Raw genomic sequence first — 24,614 nt, 5'->3', positions numbered from 1 at the left:
TTCCAACAAACCTCCACCAAGCAGCAATTCTCCTGGTACCTGACCCAGCATTTCAGATCCTCTCCAAAGAATTGCAAGCTCGTGGGCATTGACAAATAAAGTGATGTGGTTTTACTGAGCTTTTGCAGATGTTCACAGATTCTGTCTGGGAAACAAACAACTATTTAAGTCCATCCTGAGCTGTGAGTGTCTTTCAGGCTGCATTAATGCTTGTTTGGGTGGGAAGAGGGGCACCTTTCCTGGTCCCATTTCATTGGTGACTCAGGGAATAATATGCCAGGATCATGATATAATGCCATGGGGGATGGCTCAAGGCATGTGCATTTTGCAATGGAAAAAGTGCACTTTGTGAATGTGCTCAATGCTCACAGCAACATAAATCTGCTGAAAGAACACCATTCCTGGGAGTCTTCACAGTCTGTGGCATCCCCTGATGCATAAGCTGGGATACATTATCAGTAATCTGGATCTGGGCACATCTGAAAACCAACTCCTTTTGAGGATGATTTTACATAGATGGAGGGTACAAATGAGGTTCAGCGTTGAGCCCTCTTGCTTCCCCCTCCCCTTTCCCAGGCCCATGAGAGCTGATTGGCTTCAGGTTTAGGTTTCTAAGACATGCAGCAGAGAGAGGGTAGGGCAGCCCCACACTATGGGCAGCCTCTGCACAGACTGACCTCTGGGTTCACCTCAGCCAGGAGTCAGCAGAGCCCAGGGAGGGCAGCGTGGTTCACTTGGAGCCATCCCAGTGGTACTGGGAAATCTCAGGGCCTTTCAAAGCCAAGCCCTGGGTAATGGGTTTGTGTTACTGGCTGTGGGTGTCTTCTGGAACAAACAAATACTTAAAATAAAAATGCTGCCCATGCCTGCTGAGCTCCAAAGACCATGAAATCTATTCCTGAAGTCTGCTGAAACCAGAGCATGATTTGAAGCTGGTTCAAAGTTTGCTGAAATTACTAAGAGCCCTGCCCTGGTCTCCCTCTAACCAACACACAAAATTTCTACAGGCTTTTAATCTGTTGCCTTCTGTATGACTTGGCTTCACACATGGAGACTTCCAAAGCACAGGAAAAGCAAAATACCAAGTAAATGGGAGTAGCAGAAAATCCATTTTCCAAATGCAAATACCAATCAATCACTCCAGCGTCTGGCATTAGACAAATCTGTGGAGATGATAAATATTGTAATGGGCTTGTCCCCACAGCAGAATAAAAGTCTAGCCTCAGTTGTCTAAAGCTGATTAAAAAAACAGACAAACTGGTTGGTTTACACTGTCATTGCAACCTGGACTCACCTATGGACTGGAATGAGTTGCTTTTCAAAGTGATATTCAGTACTAGTTCCTTCTGTGATGTTCAGTTTGTTTAACCCAGTTTAATCAGTCTCAGAAACACCCACAGTTTATTAGAGCTGTGTCACTATACCTCTAGCTGCAAGCAGTTTGTGTAACTTTACAGAGAAGCCAGTCATCCAAGCCCCAAAGCTCTCTATACCACATAAACCATACATCAAGCAAACCAGAAATTTTAGGCAATCAGATGCCTGGGATTTTGCAAGATGAAGCAGTCAGAAGGCATTGCATAAGTCTTTTAGGGATAATTAGTGCTACTACAGTTTAAAACCCTCTGCAAATGCCCATTTTCCACAGATTAGGTGCCTTTAGGCATCCTTTCCTCTGGGTAAATTATAAATCATTCCTTTGCAGCTGTAGGGACAGCCTGGGGATGCAGAAAAGCTAAGGTTGTACTTCTGAGTTTAACTCTCAAGGAAAGGGGATATAGCACACTGAACCCTAATTTGCTTTCACTTATTCCCCCCCCTGCTCTGTGGGAAGGAGAGTTTGGACCTGTGTTCCACCATGGGAGACCCTATCACCATCCTCCAAACCAAAAAAGTTTCTCCTGCCACACCTCCCCTGCCCACAGCATCCCCTCTGTCCCAGCACTTGTGTAGGACCCAAAGTTGGTAGGAACAGGACAGGACCCTGTGAGACTCCCAGGGGGTCTCCCTCCTGCAGCCTTGGGGTTTGGGGGTCTGGCCTGGTGTTTTGTCACCCTACCTGATAAACGTCTCTGGAAATGCACCATGGCTTCAGCATGAGCTGCAGGACCCTCAGGTTTCCAAAGCGACAATTCCTCAGAGCCCGGGACGTCAGGCTCCACACCAGGCTGTCCCAGCTGTAGAGCAGATCCTCAAAGCCAAAGAGCACAGCAGCCATGCCAGCTGCCTGTGTGAATCACCCCAGATTCCCTGCTCAGAGGCAACCAGCTAATCCCAAGGCGCCTTATGAACTGCAAGGTTAAAGAGTCACTGAAATTTCCATCAAAGAAGGAGAACAAAAAACAAGGATAAAAAAAAAACAAACCACCAAACCACCAAACCAAAATGGACAACAAAAACCATCAGCCAAAATAAATTGTTTGGGGATGTGTCTTTCTCCCTTCGCACACGCCCTTCAGGATGTGGTTTCTCCCTCTCTGTATCTTCCCAGAGCGAGTCCTGCTGCACCCCAGGATGGGCAAGGAAGAGGTAAAAATACCTCTCCTGACTTAGAAAGGCATTTGCACATCCCTTGCAAGGACTTCTTGGTAACACTGCATCACTTCCCAGCTCTCCGCTGCAGACCCAAGAAGCAAACTCGGATCCAAAGTCATCACTTTGCATGCTCAGTCCTGGGACTCCATCCAGAGGGAAGAAAAAAGCTGCTCACTCTCCGTCTGCCAGCATTCCCAAGGCATTCCACTACTGGGCTTAACTCTTTCAAACACTCCCAAAGAACATCCGAGAAGGCAGCTCTGCCACATGCAACATTTCATCCTTTCATTTTGTGTGTTAACTCAACATTGCACAGTTGCACTGCACTCTTTCTCCCACCCAGCTGTCTTTTCTGGAGCCTTTTTATGTTTTGAACTCATAAGAGAACTTAATCTTTAAGTGAGAATTATGCAACAGTCTGCAAAGCACCTTATTTACCCAAGGGGTGATTTTTTTATTGTAAGTCTGATTCAGCTGATGTGGAGATATTTTTAACCCTTGGTTAGCTTGCATTCCTAAGGGTGGATCTCATCTGAACAAGCCCAGGAGGATGTTCCAGAAGAATTGGATGCCAAAACACCCTTTTTGGTCAAAGATTCACTACTGGCATCCCTTCCTAAAATAAGTGCTGAGAAGAGATCAGTTCCCTGTCTGTTTCTCCACAGGAGCAGCTTGTCTGGGTGGAGACTTCAATACTGTCAATGTCTATGATGAGTTGAGCTGAGGGAAGTGGTCCAGTGAGGGCAAAAATACATTATCAAGATGAGGATTTTGCAGTTCAGTTAAATCACCACAAAATCATGGAGGTAAAACATTTTGCAAGACATTTTCCAGCTAAATTCAATGAATGCTTCTTCTTCCTATTTAATCACCAGGTGGGGAAACTGAGGTTGGAAGTATTTTTATCAAAGGCACAGTGCGAGCCAGCGCCCTTGGAGACAGCTGCCTGTCAGTGCTATTTTTCACTCATTTTACTCTCCCTTCAGAGGAATGTGTGCAAAAAGGCCACAAGAGTCAGCTGGAGAATGCCTACATGGAGGCACTTCCTAGGAGGCACTTTTTAGGGGTTAGGCAGGACAGCTTGAGCTGAAACCATGAGGGACCTGCACGCACTGAACTCCTAAAACTGCTGATTTAGCAGAGGTGAGAAGGCATCATTTCCAAAAAGCCTCAGTGTCTTCCCTGATTCAACTCCCTGGATAGGGAAGAAGCCGGAATATTAATATATTCTTGATTTTCTGTAAGTGTGTCCCCCCATGACCCATCCATAATTTGTTCTTTGAGGACTGAAGGACACGAAGTGAGCTGTGCGTCACCATAACGGCACAAGGACGCTCGTCAGCTCATTGACAGGGCAGGTGGAGAGCCAGGAAAATACAGCTGCAAAATTCATGTTCTCAGCCTAATTGCTTCTTCAGGACTTCGTTTTTAGAGCAGCTTCATAAAATATGGTAATAAAATTGTAATAATGTTTCCTTTAAACTTGTTAGGAGTGATTCATTCTGCAAAGTGCTGTTTTCCTTCCTCCTCTCCCTGTCCCTGCCTGTTTTCTTGGTGTCCAGCCTTTGCTGTAATCTCCCTCTGCTCATCCTTTCTTGGTTATTTTCCTGCCTTTATACTCAGTAACACACTTCTTCTGTTAGCAGCAAGGTAGACAAGGGGCCAGGAACATCTCCATTATAAAGCCTCATTTGGAAGAAGGGTATTTTATTTATATATATATGACTTGACTAAACAATATTTGCTTCAGGCTACAGCCTGATATACAAGATTTCTGCCTGGGAGCACAAGAGAGGAAAAGAAAGAAATGTGTTTGATAAAGGAAAACAGAACAGGGAAAAGAAACCATAGCAAGTGATTGCTCTGGGATGTGACCTAACCCCTTTGGTATTCTGGAAAGAGGAGAGGAGGGGAAATGGAGGATATACCGCAGTTTTAAAATTAGCTGCTCCATATGTGCATCAAGTCTTTCCTTATGGCTGAAAGGAGATTTTCAGCCCCTGTCCCAACTCGGTAATTACTCAACAGATGAGGGCAGCTCTGAAGGAGCCTTTTCACTTGGCTGATGACATAATCAGACTTTCTGGAAACAGTTCTCGTATGTATTTATTTAACTGATACACTGGAGCAGACTCCTTAGGAGTCACTTGAGTCTAGAGAAGGCCCAGTGAACATTTCAGTGGATAGATTTACCTTCATGATTAGAGCAGATTGTCTGGTTTCCTGTGGAGGTTTTCCTGCTGACCCGACACAGCATTTTTGCAGGGGGTAAAATCTGTCTGAGTACAGATTGCTCAACCCACCTTGAAGGACACAAGGGAATTGCAGCCATGGAGGTTTTCAGGCAAAGATAGGCCATCCTCTCTAGAGTCAAGTGATAGTCTATCAAAAGAACTCTTTTCAAGCAATACACCACAGAATGTACTCTTCTTATCCAAAATGATCAGAACAGGTGATTGCTATAGGGAATGGCAGAAGAGAGGAGGAAAAATTACTGAGAATTAGCAACTTGGCTCTTCCACTGGTGTACCCTTTGAGAAATTTCTGTAAAATCATCTTATAATTCTATAAAACATGCTCAGCTTCACCTTCACTAAGGTCAATTAGGAAAAAAAAGAAGCCCTTTTCGCTCTACACAGATCTATAGACATTTGCAGGTCTTTTCCTCTCTAATTATGCGCTGATTATTTCCTGCTGTTTCTGAGAAAATGTCAGCCAAAACATTTACTATGAAACCTCCCACGTTTTACTGACAGTCCAAAGGCTGTTACTAGGGTATAAAAATAGCTCCTTACTTCCCTTGGGAAAAAGCAACAAACCAACCCCCTTGAGCTGCTGTGCTGTTTCATGGGACTGTCACTGGGGCTTGAAGGCTGGGGGTGGATTTCCCATCCCAAACCCTGCAGACATCTCCTCCTCTCTGCAGACCCTGCAAATCCCTGCCATGCACAGGTGTAGGTGGGTGCTGCCCGCATCAGGAGCTTGAGAGATGGGTCCATGTTCACCTTTCTATGTTCTGGCCTTGGAAAGATCAGTTCAGCATCTCTCTCCATCATGCTCCAGAGTAAACCTCTACCCACAACTTTCTGATGGGTGTGGGTGTGTTTGGGTGCATAGAAAGAAGGATGTGATTGGGTGGGAGGCAGTTTCCTTTGAGTTTGCTGTAGAGATACCAGAAACATCCTATTTCTGCTCTGCAAATGGCCCCAGTGGTCCCTGTAGCTCCAGCCCAATGTGGCCTTTTAGTTTCTATTTGAAATTCACGGCCCTTTATGATCTTTATTTCTCTATAATGTAAAGAGGATTAATGTTGTCAGAGCTCCCTTTCAAGTCACAGTTTCATGTTTTCTTATGTTGGAGATGCTTTTTTGAGATATTTTACTGGTTACAATTTTCTCTTTGTGCCTTAATGGCACATCATTTTTGTGTCTGATATGACGGGAGCAGGTGAGGGATGTCCTGCTGCCAGTTATCAAACACATGGATAAGGAGCCACCCCTCTCCCTTCACATGTGCCCAGGCAGAGCCAGGACACTCAGGGGGGACTTACAGCAGTGACCTCCCCCCTGTATCTACACTGAACCACAGAGTCCCCCAAGATTTTTAAATGGTCACCAAATCCACTTGAGAACCTGAGCCTCTGTGTGCCCAGTTTCCATCCAAGTCAAGGTGCTGTCACCCCTCATGCTGACTCATCTGGGCTTCTCTGTCTTTCCCCTGATATGTAACCTTGCTGTCACCCAAGGAAGGATCATGGAGGGTTTCTGTGTGTCCAATTGGGAGCTTCCTGGAGTGCAAGGACCACAACTTATTAGTTTTATTTCTTGTACTTTTTTACATTGTATAAGGAAAGCTTTGAGAGAAGGGTTTTAAAAGGATCAGGGAATGGCATTTGATTTGAAGAAGCAAATCCTGAGACCTTGACAGCTGTTATACAGTATGCTCTAGGCAGAGGAAACTCCCAAATTTAAGAGGAGTGAAAATAAAGTATAGGTGTCCATACTGGGTCTGCTGAGAGCTTTGATCAGCTAAAAGTTTGCCCTGCATTAATTTTGGATTGCTAAAAAATTGTGACCTCAGTCTGGCTGGGCCACAACATCTGGACAATGATCATGCCTGAGCCTTTACGGGCTTGTAGAGGAGGCACAAACACCCCTAGCTCACCTCTCTGGAACTGCTAGACAAGTAATTGTTCTTGGAAGTATTGGCCCAAAGATCTGCTCCCCCATGCAAATAGGATACCTGTGCTGCACTTCTTCAGTTAACTCTCCTCTTAACTCTCACCTTCCATGTGCTTCTAAAACCAGAGATATGAACAGTCTCCCCCTGGCCCCCCTGGTCTGCCACCACTGACAGCCCTAAAACTTTCCTGCTGAAAAACTTCAAGAAACTGAAGACTTCCCTGCTGGTTGCATTTTAGGACGAACATCATGAGTCAGAAATCCTGGCCAATTTCCTCAAGATGTTCTCACATGTCCATATGGCCTAAAATGTTCCATAATGAAATGAACTGCTGCTTCACAGTAATAACAGAATGAAAATTTACTATTCCAGTCATCCACCTTGATCATAACGTTTCTAAAGCTCTTTGAAATGTAAAGTGCTCTGGTAGTGCTAAGTATTATCGTTATGCCAACAGCAGCTCCATCTGTGTAAGGCTGTTCGTGTCCTCACTCTAGAGAGATTTTTATTGACTGACAGAGGAGAGTATGTCATCTCCTCAAATCATACACATTTCATTTCCTAAAGTAAGTTGTGTTAGTGATTTAACAAGGTTTAAGAGTAGGTGAATCCTATAATGCTGGGCTTGTACTTGTCCCTAATATTCCACCAGCTAAAGTGATTTTCACTTCTGCTATGCAGAAACGTGAAAGAGATTGTGCAGAGATTTGCTATTCAATCCTCTTTCTCCATGGATGCTGTGGTGAATGAGTCTGCAGGAGGGGATGTAGGTCAGGACAATGCATTAAGGAAATAGTGCAGAACAGCCACAGAAAGTGAATGGTGAGATCTTAAATACGATTATTCACTTTGGAAACCCAAGCTTATGATTAACTCTGATCCTGCTGGGCACTGTAATGTCCTGTGACCAGGCTCTCCAGTCAAAGCAGCACGTGCTTGCACATGCCCGTCACCACAAGGTTCATCTTCACCTTGCTCTCTGCCATCATGTGCAGAAATACTTGGGAGAATTATTTTTGGCCAGAAGAAAACAGAAAAATCACACCCTGATTGTGAGGCATGTATGAACAGGGAACAACCTACAGCTCATCCAGCAGCTGAGCTGTTTTCCTTCCATGTTATTCACCCGTGTCTAAAATAGCCTCTGACAAGGTTCAGGGGTGAAACAATACAAACCTGAGGCAAACCTGTGTCTGTGCCCATCAGGTGGGCACTGAATCTCAGACTGAGGATGGAGCATGCCTGACTGCCCTCAGAACAAGTCACGCACTTGTGCAGTTACACCCTTCTTGTTTCAAGCTTTTGCTTATTCCCTTGGTGACTGGAGCAAGTGTTTGCCTTTGGGGGCTGGAGTTAGATGAACACTAATGTCCTTTCCAACCCAACCCTTTCTATGATTCTTTATGAGAGGTTTCCCTGTTACGTCTGTGTTCACATAAATTTGAATTATATATTTATCTTGTGCTTCCCACCCCTGATCAGGTGATGATCAAGATGTCCCAATGGCCTTGGCTGAGGGCTGTGGTTTGGAAGACAAACTTTTTCACATTGCAGGTGTCCCCTAACTGGCACCATTTGCCTGTGAGAAAGGACAAACCTGGTGGCTCATAAACAGCCAGTCTGCAATTCTGCCCTATGGAATGGTAGATAATTTAATGAAGGGCAGCCTTGCTGTCCATGCAAAACAAGCCAATACACAGCACAAATGGTCCATTGCAGCAGAACATTTTCTTGTGACTTATCCTGCAGATACATTTAAGTATCTGCCTCATTCAGACCCAGTGGTAACACTCTCTGCTTTCAATGACTGATACAAAGTCCTTTCTGTTCACATACAAGGGTGAGTATTTCACTGAAAAGAAGGAGGGCAAAGGGAACATATTTTAGAAAATCAGTGGTCCAGATTTCTCATGTTTGATCTTTCTTATGGGTTGGAAAGCCTGTTCCTGCCTAAAATAAAGAAGGCATATTTAATTTATTCCAAAGGTCCTTATAAAAAATCATTACTAGTAAATACTGATATTGCTGGTTAGGATGTAATTGCCACTGAGAGAGGAAGATAAGCAGGTTAAATATAACCTTCAGAGTGAAAATGAGGAGGAATCTGGTCCTATTCCAGAAAAGTCATCAGTTCCTTGAGCGACATTAGAAGAGTCACACAGTTTTATGGGTCTCCATTTCCTCGATAGATTAATTCACTGTCATTTGTCACGTGATATGAAATCTCAGGGGAACTGTTTCACATTAAAAAGTAAATAAATGTTCTAGAAAGCCAGCTGGTCATGTTCCATGGGAGTTATGCAGCAAAAAGCAAAAGTACTTAAGATATCTTGGGTCGATAATATACCCTCTGTGTTGAAAGCTCCTACACTGATTATCAAAATGAACATAACTATGGGTAAATAAATGTTCCCTGAGGTGAAGACTGCTTATGTACGTGTGTGCTGCCTTGTGGGAGTAGTGCTGTACACGTCCAGGTGATGCTAAGTGTGTGTAGGGAGGCTGCCATGGAGGAAGGGGATGTCCCAGACTGAACCCCACTGGGCTGCTAAAACCACAACACCCTGTGTGTGCACACACTTACACACTCACTCATGGCATCTGCACTGGGGCTGGATCACAGGGGGCTCTTTGGCTGTTTCTATTGCCACAGCACAATTAATCTGCAGATGGGAAATGCTGGAGTCAACAGAGGGAGATTTCTGTTCTGGAGCAGATCTTCCTGCTGAGAACATCTCCCCAGCTGGGACCAGTTAGACCTTCTCAGTAGAGCATAAGAGTTGACCTCTACCCCGTTTGCTCCCAAAAGGCAGACCCCTGTGGCTCCTGCTAATGGAAAACCTCAATTTGTTGTAGGACAGCACTGGATCCATGCCATCTGCAGTGATAATGCATGCACAGTTGACAGAAGAGGATAACTTGCATTTCTGCTGCTGGTTGGTTTAAAACTCTGAGCAAACATCAGATTCTATTGCTTCATGATGCACTGGGAGATTTGTATTATTGAGCTGCTATCAGGGCTGTGATAAACAGGGATGAGAGGGTTGAAATGCCCATGTGGGACAGCCAGTCCCAGAGACTGGGAGTCCTGGCCTTCCTTTTCTCTGGTTGCTTTCTACAGCTACTACCACACCAGCATTTCCAGATGGGGTACTCAGGTTCAGGAGGTATAAATAGTAGCCCACACTCCTGCAGAGGTGGAGAGAAGTTAACCAAACTCTCCCATGCTCTGTCTTCCAACCTGATGGTTTGCCATGGGGGATCCTAACTCACTGTCTTGTTTGCTCGTCCTTCCTGAAAAGAGGATAAAACAAATCAAATGCTGCCGGATCGAAGCAGCAAGTCAGTCACTTCATTGTCTCTATGAAAAGGGCAGACTGAAGCTGTCCAGAACTTAAAACAAAGAGGATTTACGCTCTTGATTTAGAAATTTATGACTCATTCCCATTTTGGCTGTTAGAAGCGGCTGTCATTTCCCCTGCCCCCAAAACATCCATGCCATAAAACATAAAACCCATAAGCTCTTTACTGTTCTTATCTTGATGCACAAAGAATTCAAATGTTCACTGTTGCTATCTGGAGCTCGACTTCCTGTTATTAAGAAGGACATCCTAGTATTTAACAACATAAGATTTTTATTTTTTTCCCCTTCTTCAAGCCAGGCAGAAAGTCTAATGATTCTGGGGTTTGTTTCCTGCTTGTAATTAAGTAGGTCACAGCTGCAAAGCAAGAGAACAAGAAAATATTCAGATCACACAAAGCCAAGAGCTATTAAATCATTTGCAGCTGAAGGATATGGCAGATTTTCTTTTTAAAAAGAAGACTTGAGTCTAAGGAAAACAAATATAGGAACTTTTAGGAGAATGATGAATTTGGAAGTTCTACCCAAGCACCACAGTAGCTCAGAAAAAAGGGAGTGATCAAAACCCAGCTAATGTTGTTCACAAGTTGAATAGCTCTATGTGGTTGAAATAAATTCACTACTTCATTGCTTAGAGCCATATATTCTATCCATGCAATCCACTTGGAACCACATGCAAGATTGCCCTCATTTCTTCTGGGCAGTTTCCACCAGGCTCTCTGTGTCAGCCTGGAATGCCACACCATGTCCTCTCCTGTAGGTCCCTCACACCCTCCCCAACTCCAGATGCTGCTCAGACACATCAGAGTCTTCACCCAGACATGAAGCTCCCATGGCACCAAAGGTCTTTTGATCTGCACTTGTGATCTGTGTTGTTGTGTTGCCCCTGATTTGGCTCCCACTCCACCTCTGTCTAGGACAGCAAGCTGCCCTTGGTCCCTGCACCACTGCCTTTGTCCCACAGACAGCACCAGCAGTGCATGGTCCATTGCCCTTGGTAAACCATGCACACGTGGGTTGAGCAATAACCTCTGAAGGGCTCTGACAGCCACGGTTCAGCCTTACCATGGACAGGAATCCACTGACAAAGCCATGTCATGGCTTTGCAAAGCCAGGGAGAACTTCCTTCATAGGCCAAGGTGTTGGTCTGTGAGAGCCAGGCACTTAAAGTTGGTCCTGATTCTCCTCATTTGGTTTATTTCAGGATTCAGGAGAAGATTAAATGACTGCACATTTCTGTTGTGGTGCTCTTGCCTAGACCTCAGTGTAAACACTTCTCCAAGCCATTGCTCCACCAAGATGAGGGGACAGAGATCAACAATCTTCCTCAGGTACAGTACCTGGAACTATTCTGCTCCATCATGAAAAGGAGATGAAAAAGGGTACTCAGCTATGAGAACTGCCCCATTAATTGTCTGCTTTGGTCTAAAGAGCAGTAGAGATATGTCCCAAATGCATCATTGCTGTAACAATGGGGCTCTTATTCTGTGCACTAAGAAAAATCATCTTTGGGAAGATTTATGTCTGAAACCCACCAAAACCAACACTGAACACGGCAGTGGTCCAGTCAGACAAGAATCACTGCCTGGGCAGGGAACAACTGCTGTGATTCTGTTTGATTTCAAAACAGTGTGTTTGGTTTTGTCAGAGAGTGATTAAGATATGGGGAGAACAGCAAGAATGAAAGCTTATTTTTGCTTCTATGAAAATGTGATCAAGAGAGACATAAATTTCTGCCATTATAAACTGGTGATGACCTAATGTTTATTCAAGCTCTGATTGGGAAACTTGTCATGGGAAAGAAAAGCCCACGTAGATGGTATTCTGGGCTCTGTCCCTGTGTGACCAGACATGGTCAGTTCATTCCAGGATAAGAGAATGTGGACCCTTTCATGTTGGTATTTCTTGGCTTTGCAAGCTAGGAACCGGGAGGGAGAGTTGGTCATTGCCTCCCCAGTGGGCAATGGTTATGAAACAGAAACAACAGAAGCGTTTCTCAGAGGCTGGTGATGGGGAATTCGAGGTCAGGCCTGCAGTCTCTCTTTGCAAAGCCCTGACCTCTCATGGAGAGGGGCTGAGTGCAAGACTGTGAGGTAGCAGATAGATACCCTGGGCTGCACAAGATGCCTGATCCATCTTCGCATGATTCAAGGTGTCTAGATTTGTGGGTTCTCATCTGCAATTTCTTTAAAAGGCAATGATTTCAGAAATGTGTTGCTCCCTTCCCTCTAAAATGGGGTTCTTTCACCCTGAGCCCCTAACACAGAGGACTCCTGGGGAAAAAGGTGCTGATTTCAGAGAAAACACTAGTGCTGAGTGCTTTAAGGGATGTTCAGAGACCCCATGGTATCTGTTGGCCTTTGCAGGAAAACATTTATGCTGCCTACACCCTGGATCTGCTCTGGATCTTTCAGCAATTCCCCTTCCAGTCTAGGGTGGATAACAGCATCCATGGATTCGCATGAAACAAAGTTCAGGAATGAGAAGTTTTCAAAATACTTCTGTGACCCAGAGCCTGGCCAGCACCACAAAGTCTGCTGTGACTGATTGGCAGGAAAAGGAGCTAGGTCATCCATCGGCATCAGCCTGATTATCTTTCCCCTGACACCGTCCTCCAGAAGCCAGAGGTTGGCCCCAAGGACACTTTAACCACTCTGGTGACTGATTGGATACACTGGAATGCACTAATATAATTGTGCTTTTAAGAATCAACGTCCTCTGGTTTTATGACTCTTCTTGGCCATGTTCCCACTCACTTTAACTGAAGCAAACCCTTTTTCTCCTGCAGGAAACTGCCATTATTGGTGCATTTGAAAGTTTATGGGAGGATACACAATGCCTGCATTACAACAAAGTCCAGGATGGAAAAAGGAAGCTTTCCAACATTTCAGAGTGGAAATTATGAAAATTAGAAAGCCTCCTCCCAGTCTCTGGTGTGGTTTGCAGGCATGAGTTGGGTGGAGAGATGCTGGAGAGGGAGGAAGGGGATGTGGATCTGCACTTCAAGCTAATGGGAGCCTGGAGGTTTGATCCTGCATCAAACACTCCCAGATTTGCAGGGTGTTGGCAGTTCAGCTTGGCTTTTACCCTAAAAGCATTTTGGCTGCCAAGTGGGAGCAAGAGCACTGGCTGGGTCTTGCAGAAGTCTGCAGAGGATCAATGTCTGCAGAGCCTTGTAATATGTAAAGTCCAATGCATTATAAGGAATAATTTTCAATTGTGGTGTAGTTGCCAAACTCCTCTCTTGCAATAGCCTGTTTATCATATTGGCCTTGACAGATTTTCTTGGATGGTGTTTTCAAATATTGGGAACTCCAGGCTCTGCCCTCAGGCAACAGTAACAGCTTTGAAGTCAGCTCTGAGGAAAGGAGAGCATGTGAAACATTGGCAGTTCACTTTTCTTGGTTTTTGTGAAAATCTGGTAATGAGGGTAAACTACCTGTAGGGTTTTAACCTTGATCATCCTCCTCCCCCTGTCTGCAGGTGCATTAAGAAAAGACTGAAAGACAGAAAGTTACTTGATGCCAACCCCATTCAGCTTCCTAAGACGCTCCAAAGCATCATGGATAATATTACAACCCATGCAGGACAAGCCTTGTAGTAAGAGGTGTACTGTGCCTATGGCATCTATAGCAAATGGGTTAATAAAAGCAAGATGTTGGAGAACTTTTTTGGATTACTGTGGAAGACAAAAAGGACATTGACATTCTCCTCTCTGAACAGCAGCAATTTCTCATGGATCACATTGATCAGGGAAGCTCACTGATCTGTGCTCTTCCCCTGAGCATCCCACAGTGCTCTTACCCAGGCAAACCTCAGCATCTTTTTCAGATACATTAATTATAGGCATTTATATAGAAAAACTGTGACATGAGACACATATCACTTTGAATGCAGATTAAATCTATCCTGCAAAGAAGGAGGGGCATATGGAGAGGATGCAAGTACAAGATCCAGTCCCTTTCATACCTCCCCAGTTGCCCTGTTCTCAGGTGAGGTATCTGGCCCCTTATCAAGCCACTGGTGCAATCTCAGTGATATACTTCTGGCATCCACAGCCTGAAAACACACAAATATGGAACACTACGCCAGAATATGGCCATGGATCTATCTTTCAGAGCAGGTTGAGGCATTCCCTCAGGGACTCTGAAGACAGATGTCTCCAAAAGAAACAGTGAGCACCAAGACACACTCCCCCTTCACCCCCAAAAACCTCAAACAGAATATCTTCAAATTGAACAACAGTTTCTGTAGACACAGCCTCGAAGACAGAAAGAGTTGGCTGGAGCACAGGGCTCTGCTGCTTGGCACCTGCCCTGTATCTGCTGGAGTCATGCAGGGGGAGTCATGGAATCATTAAGATTGGAATAGTCCTCTAACATCATCAAGCCTGTTAACCCAGAACCACTGTGTTCACCACAAAACCAGTATCCAGTCTAAACCTAACTTAGTTGAACTTGGTGGACAATGCAGTTGACAAGAGCAGGTATTGCTGCTCTTAAGACACAAATTTTAGATTTGCTGGGACTCGGGTGATGTTCTAGTGATCCACAGCAATAAGGAAGCAAAACTATATAATATAAATTGATATTTTCTCTAGAGTGGAGTGCAGCCCATGTATTTTGCAGTGCACATGCTCTCCTAGAATTCTCCTCCAAGGACAAGCAAGACTCCCACAGCTATGGTAGTGCAGGGCTTCCCAGGCCAAACCCTGGGCTGATAACTGAAGATTCACAAGGCCATTGGAGCTGGGCTAGTTCAGATGCCTCATCAGAAGCTGTTCCCCAGGACTAAACACACAGCAGACACTGTGTTTATGTCCTGTAACTGGAAAGGCCATCTCAACCCATACAAAATTGTCTCTGAAGATATTGGGATAAGTTGTCACCAGAAGACACACATTGCTCTCTTTTCTTTGACTACTGAAGAGTCCTAAAACAGTAATAAAAATTAGTACAGTTTCATGATGAACTTATAGAAGTAACCTGGATGAAACTACAATTTGAAGGAAGCTGACATGAGGAACACACATTAGTCAAAACATCAATCCAAACTTTAATCTCTCTTAGCTGAGTTTCTCCAAAACTCACCTCATCCTCCCAACTCATCTGTTGGTAGCTGGCAGGATGGAAATTCCCTGTGGCAAGAATTTTTGAGTTAAGGCTGATTTGATTTGCACTTGCAGGGATTTCTATTCTGAACTAAAATGATAAAACCGTAAAATGGTACTTGTTCTGCACATAGATGCCCAAAGGGTAGATGCTTAGTGCACCAACATTAATTGCAGGTTATCAGTCCTTAGCTATTTCACACAGAGTTAAGATCATCCGTCTTGATGCAAAACCTGGAGAGAAAATAGATATCCATGGCCCCACCCCATCAAGATCGGTGACTTTTGTAGCAGTACTGGAAACTAAAATGATTTTCAACCTCAGTTAAGAAATTTGCTCACTTATTTCAAAGCATGCACAACCCTAATTGCACCTTCTAAATATATTCCAGAAATACAGCTGGAATTCAGAGTGTGTGCGGGTGACTAAATGGTGTCATTTGCAGTCCATTGTCTTTCCAGAAGCTTTTCATGTGGTAGCTTTAGGAAATGGAGACAAATTGCACTCCATGTCTATGCAATTTGGAGTGTGTGAAACTTTGGTCCTGACAAAAAAAAAAAAAAAAAAAAAAAAAAAAAAAAAAAAAAAAAAAAAAAAGGATCACTCATACCCATTTTCTTGTGGAATTAAAAATCACCATTTCTTTGAAGCCATTACAAATTATTGAGATAACAAGGATAATGTATACTTTGCCAGGAAATAAGCTAAGCTCAGACAGAAAGTTTGGCCACGAGTTTGGAAATGTGTTTGAAAGCTCAATCCAACTTTCTGAACTTGAGTCAGCAAAATAGGAACTGTGTGATTACCTACACAACACATTCCCTCTTGGTCAGAACAGCCTTTTCTATGATTTCCATCAGGCTGGCTGTGGGAGCCTTGGTGCTTGTGAGCTTCACTGAAGTCACTGCTGGTGTTGGTGTCTGGTCTGAACCAAAACAGGCTTAAGAGTGAAAATGGAAAAGATCTATGTAGAGTAAATTTGCTGCTCATTCACTGTTTTTTTTTTTTTTTTTTTTTTTTTTTTTTTTTTTTTTTTTTCTGAGCACTGTACATTATCCTGACTTAAATGGATGAGAAGAATGAAGACGGTAAGAACTGGGAAAAGGCATGTGTTGTACTTTCTACTTGATGCCTGAAAATGTTATTAGTTCTGGAAATTGTTGAAGAACCTTCAGGTAAACCCTTGTACAGATCAGGAATTGATAAAGTCTGAAGACTTTCTTTGTCAGGACTTTAAAACTCAGCTGAAGACGTGTCCAAGCCCTTCCAGGGATAAGTCCTGGATAGAAGATGAGTTAGGACTAGGACTTTAGGTTGGGACAAGTTGGAAGGTATTTCAAACACCCAAACTGCCACTTTTCATCATCTATCACTGGCTGACCTAGCAAGAAACACAGTCTCTGACCTGAAAAGCCCTTCCAGGAACTTTCAATTCAGAGTGGTAAGTTCTTGCTTTCAAGGGAAACTAAACCTGGTACTAAATCATCACAAAACCTTTGTGTGAGCTTGAGGCTGCTGCTGGGACTGTGATCATGGTATAAGCTGCATGAAAAAGCCCTTTGAGCAGGCTTATTACCCAAAAGGATCCATGAACCAGAGGAGCCTTTTCACCCCTTCTAAAGCTTTATAACTGGACTCACATGATTCCCCCCTTCCCTTCGCCCGAATCCAAAACATTTGGCTCATTTCTGACTCCCAATCTCTGTCCCCAGGCTTGTCCTTGCTCTGTCCACTGACCTTTCTGTCCCAGTGTTTGGCCAATGTGAAGGCACCAAATGCCAATTTGTAATGAAAAAAGCTTTTCATTTTCTCATCAAAATAAGAATCTGAAGCGCTGGAAGTTTCAAAGCAGAACCTCTGCTCGTGAGGTCTCCAGGCCTTGAGAAAGTTCGATAATTCGATTAAGCTCCAACCATTTGAAAGCCAATTTGAGCAGTATCCTGGTTCCAAATTCTTCAGAGTTCACCAGTCACTATCCATTAGGCTCTGCAATGCTCTTACCTCTTGCACTGTTAACCTGCATGCATTTTGGGGGGATGAGGTCTGGCACAGCTCCTGATCCGTTTCACAGAGAAGTCTGTTTTGATTTGTTACACCTTTTAGAAGTGTCACAAAATATTATAACTTCCAGACACCTGAGAGATGCACTAAGCATTTATCTGTCTAGGTAGAGTCCAAATTAATCCAATTCCTCCAAAATACTTGTGAACAGGTCAGAAGAGATAAAGCTCAGATGAAGCAGATAAAATTGATGTTTTGGCAGTCACAAGTGATTATATCAGAGCATTACATACGTGACAACCTTGCTATTTAAGATTAGCCTTTTTTTTTTTTTTTTTTTTTTTGATACAATTATTTGTCTATAGGTATGGTGAATAATTTTTTGTCACCTTGAGACTTGAGTAACCTCCAGAAAACTGCTAAAACAACAGGAGTTCCTTGCTTCAAGGTCTTTCTTCTGTCTTTGGCAACTTCTGCATTGAAATATCTACTGCTTGTTTGTTATCTGTGATATCTGAGTAACTCTGCTGTCACCTCAGCAGTCTATCAGATCAGCAGTGATGCTGTCAAGGTAAGATACCCATCCAAAAAATGTCAGTGAAGGTGCTAAGCAAAGGTCTGCAGGACCTGCACGCCAGTGTAAGAGATTTCAATTAAATAGCGTGAAGTGGAAAGATCAACTTTCCTTGGAGCCCTGGCTCAGTCGTGGTGTCAGGGCGAGTGCTCACAGCATCACTCACAGTTTGCACGAAGGGTTCCACGGGTCAGGATCACTCCTCTGTCAATGTTCAAGGTCTGCCTGTTCCACCCTGCTGGACCCTGTGCTCCAGCCCTCGGCTGTGAGAGGTTTCTCACCACTCTGCTCTTGAATCCATGCTGCAATAATAGTTAGCAGCAAGCTGAATGCTGAATTATGCTTTGTCTGCTAGAAAAAGGAAATTGGTAGCACAGAATAATAAAAAAATGATGCTGGTAAGTTTTCTACAGCAGCAAGGAATATTGGAACTCTTTTGCTGGGTTTGCTTGGAGGCAATCTCCTCTCTTGCCAAAAGCAAAGGTCGCTGTGAGCTGCAGAGTATCGTGGGAAAACCTGCCTTGGAGTTGGCCTGCAGAGCAGAAAGACTGACTTTTTTTTTCAGCCCTGGCTTCTCTCTTCTCAAGAGAAATTTATTTATAGGAGGAATGACGTTTCCTGCTGCATTCTTAACGTGCTTGCAGCTTGGGATAAGAACATGGAAGCTTTGTCTTCTGCCATCTGTTTTCTATGGCAATAAATATCCATTTACGGATTTATCTCTGCCTGGTGTGTTTTAAAGTCATGATACGAGTAAGTGTTCATGGATATCCATTCAGAGAGGAAGTGTCATAGGTAAATAGCAGTCCCAGCTCCGTGCTGGTATAGATTTACATTTGTCTAATGGACAGTGGAGCTGTGGCTTGGAGCTTTGGCTGTATTTTTAATCTTAACTTATCTTCTTTGGAAGCACAAGAAATAAAAAAGCAATCTGGACTAAATTCCTGCTGAGCTGCAAGCATCCACTGACACAACTGGGCACAAGGCCTTTAATTTACCACAGCTGAGAGCTGGGACCTAAAGCTGGGGCACAAACTGCAAAACTCAATTTAAAATGGCTTTTCCAGCCATACCTCTCCCAGCTTGATGAGTTTCTTACAGCACTTCATTTTGCCTGGAGATGGCCTTCCTTTTTACACAGCCTCTGCAGTGCCAGGCTTTGAGCCTCAAAGGGAAAAGAGAGGGCAGACTTGTTCCTTTTCAATACAAAAGATGAAAGCTACATGTTTTCTCTAGGCTTTCTAACCCAAAAAAACAATGCCTTGCCTTTGCGGTGAGAAACATTCCCGTGGCTGGAAAATAGCCAGTGAGGTCTTGAGAGGAGTAAATTGTGCTCTTCCTCACCAGAGCCTTGAAGCAGCAGAAAGAGATCTCTGGATGGTGCTAGGCATTTGTTAAACATTAGCAGGACTCTATTCATCTTCCTCTCGCACACATCCGCAGCACATGGATATAATAAACATAGCTGGGGGGCAGAAACCGTCTCACATCAATAATGCAAAGGGAGAAGGGGCTGCATATTTAACATGTTGGGGGAAAGAGACCCGGAGAAGAAGGATCTGGTGGGGAGGACTCTGCATTGAGAAGTGCTGTGTTAGGGATGGGATTCATGTTTCCTGGGTTTTTTTGCAGGGAGGAGGGGATCCTCTTCTAACCAAGGTGCATGAGCTGGTTAAAGTAGAGCTGGCTGCAGTTTAAAGAGTTATTAAATCAGTCAAATGTGTTCAGGGGAGCTCTTTTGCAACCCCCCCACAGGATTTTGACTGCCTTTGCAGTGACCCCAAAGGCAATCCCAAGCGCTGGTCAGGATGAAAACACCTCATAGACATCAGCATTGAATTAGAGGAACCCAACTCATGTCCCAGTCCTGAAACCAGCTGCTGCTGTGCCCTGTGGCTCAAAGCACAAAGCTAAATTCTGCCTCTGCTGACATGTCTGGTGGTCTCTGTGTCATACCTACTAATATTTAGTAATGCCCTTTTTCGCTTGGACTTGTAATAGCCTTTGTAAAGCCCTATCTTCTGGTGGGTGTGTGCCATACATTGCACAGATCTCTCACATCTCAGGCTTTGCATGTGAAACCTGCTCACTCAGGACTGTATTTCAGGCTCTTTCACTGCTGCAGTGGGATTTTATGGACTCTGAGCTTAGAAACAGATTTTGGGCTGCTTCAGGACCCAAAGTGCAGAGAATCTGCTCTGCCAGCTCTAGCTGGTGGGGGCCTCCAGGGAGAGAGAACATGATCAATCCTTTAGCCAGGCTTACCACAACTTCATGGGCCAGATGGCTGATGAGGCACTTCTGTGATGAGACAGAGAAAAAACCAACAAGGACAGAGGTTCAGAGCTAAAAAAAAGTGATTCCAAAAATCATCCCATCAAATTCTCTGGCAACCCTTAAAGCAAGGCTCCAGCATTTGCCTGAGAAGTCTAAACCATCCCAACCTTAGGTCAAGAAGTGGGAAGCAGAGAAATAAACTGTGGATGTGAGTGAAAATAAAACAACACAACCCCCCTGACAGTGTCACTTGGGCTGTGTGTGGAGCTGTTAAGTCTGCACACACTGTTAAGTCCCCTGCAGTGCTGGCCATCCTTCTGCAGCTGTTCTTGCCTCCTATATAAACACTAACATTCTCTAACACCTTCTTCTGAAGGTATTTCCTTGCTCTGCCTTGCTCTCTGCCAAGGGGTTATATCCTGGAAGCACCCTATGAGAGTGCTGCTGGTTTTTACACCTCTCCATCACATGGACTAATGCACAGAGCAAAGCAAAGGCTGGGGCAGCTGTTGTCAGGTCAGTATGGATGTTTCCAAAGGGGGTATGTGCATGCATGGATGAGAGCAGTCTCACATTTTCTGCACTGTTGTATGTCTCTCAAATAGACATAGAAAAAGGGGAAATGGTTTTAAATTAAAAGAAAAGAGATTTAAATCGGATGTTAGGGAAAAGTTCTTTACTGTGAGGGTGGTGAGGCACTAGGCTCAGGTTGCCCAGAGAAGTTGTGCATGCCCCATCCCTGGAAGTGTTCAGGGCCAGGCTGCACACAGTCCTGAGAAATCTGATGTAGTGTGTGGCATCCTGCCCCCAGTGGGGATGTCAGAATGAGATGATTTTTTAAGCTCCCTTCCAACCCAAACATTCTATAGTTTTATGATTTGTCTCTGGACTACTCAGCCTCAGGCAGAGTCTGCATAAAATCACGAGCCACTCCAGACAGGGAAGGACCCCCTGTGGCCATCAGCAGCAGAGGATGGTGGCCCTGCAGCAGCTGAGGGCTCACTCTGGATGAAAAATCATCTGCCACCTTGCAGGAAGCCACCGTGGAAGGGGACACCACACTCTGCCTCCCCACACTGGCGAGAGCAGCTGCAAACCACCAGATGCCAACCCCGGTCCAGTGGCAGCAGTGCCAGGCAGGGAACAGAAACAAAATAAAACCTGGCCCAAGGCAGGTTAAAGCATCAGGGCTGTCTGCCCTGGGCCCCCCTCAGAAGCAGCATCTTGAACCACAAAGCCCAAATTTACCAGGAGGGACATTTCTGAGTGCTCTCCAAAGCAACAACCCACAATCAAACAATAGCAGACCAAAGCTGTGTGAATAATTGATTATCTTTGGTTTGCTTGACGGACTGGAAAGGCAAAGGAAATATTTTTCAGGTTGACACAAAGTTATTCTGCTTTCTCTTCTGCCAAATGGAAGGGAAAGAAAAACAAACAATAAAAAGGCTTTGTGTTTAACTAAAGAGTTTTTTGAACAGCTTTTAATTTTTGAGATTTTTCTCATATTCCTTTAAAAAAAGAAGGAATTTGTCTAAATGAAATTACACTCGTTTTGAAAGAAAAAATGCAGGAAAAGAAATTGATTTGAAATGTTCAAAAGCAGATTTTTTTTTTTTTTTTGAGTGCAACAGACTTGAAGTAAACTCACAGGTGGCTGCAGCTGCAGCCAGACTGCTTTTCAATATAACAGATGCCTGAAAGGCTTTCCTCTGTCCTGGGTGAAAAGACCAATTTTGAGCCACTCTGGGCTTGTGAAGCTTCTCCACTTGCCACCAGGGAGTGCAGCACCCCTTGGCCATCCCTGGGCCACTCATCCCAAACCCCCTGTGGGCAGGAATGAGCAGAGGGTCCCTGTTCCCTTGAGATGACACAGTTTTGGGGGATATCAGTAGTGATGAGCTGGGCTGTGAGTGTGTGTGCAAGGTGTCCCTGTCCCCTGAGGGGCTGTGCTGCCCCTGCCAGCTCTGTCAGAGGCAGCACAGCAGGCAAAGGCAGCCTGAAAGCACCTGGTGTGTGCCAGATGTGCACTCAGTGTGCACTCTGTGGGTGTCCAGCACACTCTGAGCTGAGCCCCCTGTCCCAGCCACTGCTTCTTTGCCAGCCCATCAATCTTCAAAGTGCCAGGATCTCCTGGTTCCCTGGGCACTGCTGCTAGGTGATGTGCTTCCAACTAATTAATGACACTATTTCAGATTTCCCGGGACCCCCTGCTATTCCTGCTGCAGCATGAAAGCAGCAGCATTGCCTTGGCTGTCCAGGGACAGCCCTGTGGTGTCACTTCAGTGATTAGAGAGTCTCTGTGCTCTGCAGAGCCCTCACTGCCACCAGTGCTTGCTGAGTATCTCAGCTGGGACAGCACTGGTGGGCATCTGCATCTCTGCTCACTTACACAGAGCACTTCCACACCACCCTGAGCTTTCCTCTGGTGTTCATTATTTGACATTTATTATTATTATTATTATTATTATTTACTCCCCACTGCCATATGCCATCATGCTCTCTCAGTGAGTACTGAATATTTAAAGCTATTTTTTTTCCAGAAATTATTACCCCCAACTATTGCCACAGAGTCTTTAACTAGTTACATTTGCTTCATGTTACCTTACAGTTCCTTCTGGCACCAGTTTCCACTCTAAGTTAGCACACAGCCTCTGACAAGTATTAATTCCCATTCATCAGCACTCAGGTCCCACCAACAGTAATTCCTACCATGGCACACACCAGCAGTAATTACTTCACACCATGACATAATCCCTATTAGTCCTGACTACTATCAGGGCAGACAACTGTTATCAAATGGTACCCTCCTCATCCTCTGGGCATGCATTCAGGACAAAGAAATCATGGCTTACCCTTTCCACACTGCGTCTCCTCAGTGATCCATATGGAATTTTGAATAAAAGTCTTCGGGTCCTGCCCGGAGTCACAGCTGTCTGTACTACCATAGTGCAGAGCTAACTCGTGTATGTGTGTGTATGTGAGAGAGAGAGTTCACAGCACACACAGGCTTCCCCTAAAATAACTTACAGTCTCATCTAGATTTCCCAACTATCAAATAGCTGAGTGGGTTTTCACATCAGACCATATGAGTCAAGATGTGGCTTGTTTGAAAGAAGGAGGGGGAAAATGGGAAAAAAAAATTAAAAAAAGGAAACCCCAAGCCTTGTAACCTTAACAACATGCTTCAAGCAGCGGATCTTTAGCTTCCTTCTGTTTCTTGGTGTAGTTTGCTCAGCAGGATTGCTGTGCCATAGAGGTGGAAGAATTAAGCTTCTGGGGAGAATGTTCCAAAAACGTCAAGCCCGCTTCTTGTTGCTACAGATGGTAACCAGGTCAGTTGTCTAATCAAAGCTCTATCTGAGTTATTATACGTTTTGCCATGTGACTGCAGACCCCTCTGGTTTGCTGTACAGTAGATCACATGTTCACCTTAAAAAGAATATCTGGTGTATCACCATCTGGTGCAGAGATTAATGTTAATTCCTGGGTTCAGATATTCCTCTCTCCTCAACGTTGGAAGGCACAGAGCCAGAGCAGAGGGCTTGGGCAGCTCCTCTGGGCTGCTCAGCTGAACTGAGTGCTCACAGATGCAGGGTCTGAGTGGCACAGAGCAGCACATGCACGGGGACAGAGGACAGGCAGTACCACTCACACTCATGTCTGTACACATCCCCATCACTGAAAGCCTGATGGGTGATGCCTGCAGCTTCTATGTGTACTCACTCACTTACAAAAATGATTATGTTACAGTCTGTAATTGTGAAGTGTTACTTCACAGTCACTTTCAATGTCTACTTTTTTTTTTTTTTTTTTTTTTTTTTTTTTTTTTTTTTTTTTTTTTTTTTTCCTCTTGTAAAACCACTTTAGAGAGGGCAGTAGATGATGGTATTTTATTACTCTGGGACAAAAGCTTGAAACTTTATTTACACTCTAAATTGTACACATACGCTTTGGAAAGGGGAAAAAATACTTCCCCTTCCCACAGCCTTTCTATGTGACCAAGAGTTTTCCTAAAGCAGCCAGGTATAATCCTGTGTTTTTGTAGGAAAGTGTTTTGGATGTTGTGTTCATTTCTGTACTCTGTTAGAGGTATTGGTCCACATGCAGTTTAGAGTTAATGTGTGCAAATGGGAACTTCTCAACGCAGCAATTCCTTAGTGGTACTCTGAATTTGCCCAGTAAAATGGAAAAGATGTTGGCCCATGTCCTTTTCCTTGAAGCAGTCTAGCTGGGAGAGCAAAAATCTGCTGAGTTGGAGAGCCAATCCCTTCCTCCATGTATTGTTCTCATTTTAATGCAAAACTAAAAATACTTTGTTTTGATCCAAGTCCAAAAGCTGGGATGAAGGTGCTAGGGACATGACATTAAAGCAACCATTTCAAATAAAAAGGAGAAAATATATCTGCTCAGCATATGCACATGCATTAAAACCAGTCAAAGAAAAAAAAAACTGCAGCTTGATGTGGGAAACTCTAAATATTAAAACAATTGGCCTTTGTTCATAATGAGTTCCATATGTCTCTTGCCAAAGAGAGTGAAAGAGGCAGGAAAAGATGGAAATATCTGAAGC

At 44.2% G+C, this 24,614-nt stretch overlaps 1 protein-coding gene across 6 annotated transcripts in view; it reads right to left on the bottom strand.

Moving 5' to 3' along the window:
* The window catches only part of FRMD4A (FERM domain containing 4A), a 270,813-nt gene that overhangs the window by 170,594 nt on the left and 75,605 nt on the right, over positions 1-24,614 (bottom strand). For 2 of the 6 annotated variants that reach the window (XM_083859684.1, XM_083859686.1), the window contains exon 1: positions 22,897-23,174. The exons of 2 other annotated variants lie outside the window; for them this stretch is intronic. In XM_083859684.1, coding sequence (XP_083715810.1) covers positions 22,897-22,989 — 93 coding nt within the window. In that variant the 5' untranslated portion in view covers positions 22,990-23,174. Of the gene's footprint in view, positions 1-2,059; positions 2,711-22,896; positions 23,175-24,614 lie in introns of those variants that run through there. 2 more of the 6 variants (XM_083859682.1, XM_083859683.1) reach the window with 1 other exon arrangement.

This window comes from Zosterops lateralis (assembly GCF_965231275.1).
Source record: "Zosterops lateralis genome assembly, chromosome: 4".
NCBI lineage: Eukaryota > Metazoa > Chordata > Aves > Passeriformes > Zosteropidae > Zosterops > Zosterops lateralis.
This window is presented reverse-complemented; position numbering and strand designations above follow the sequence as displayed.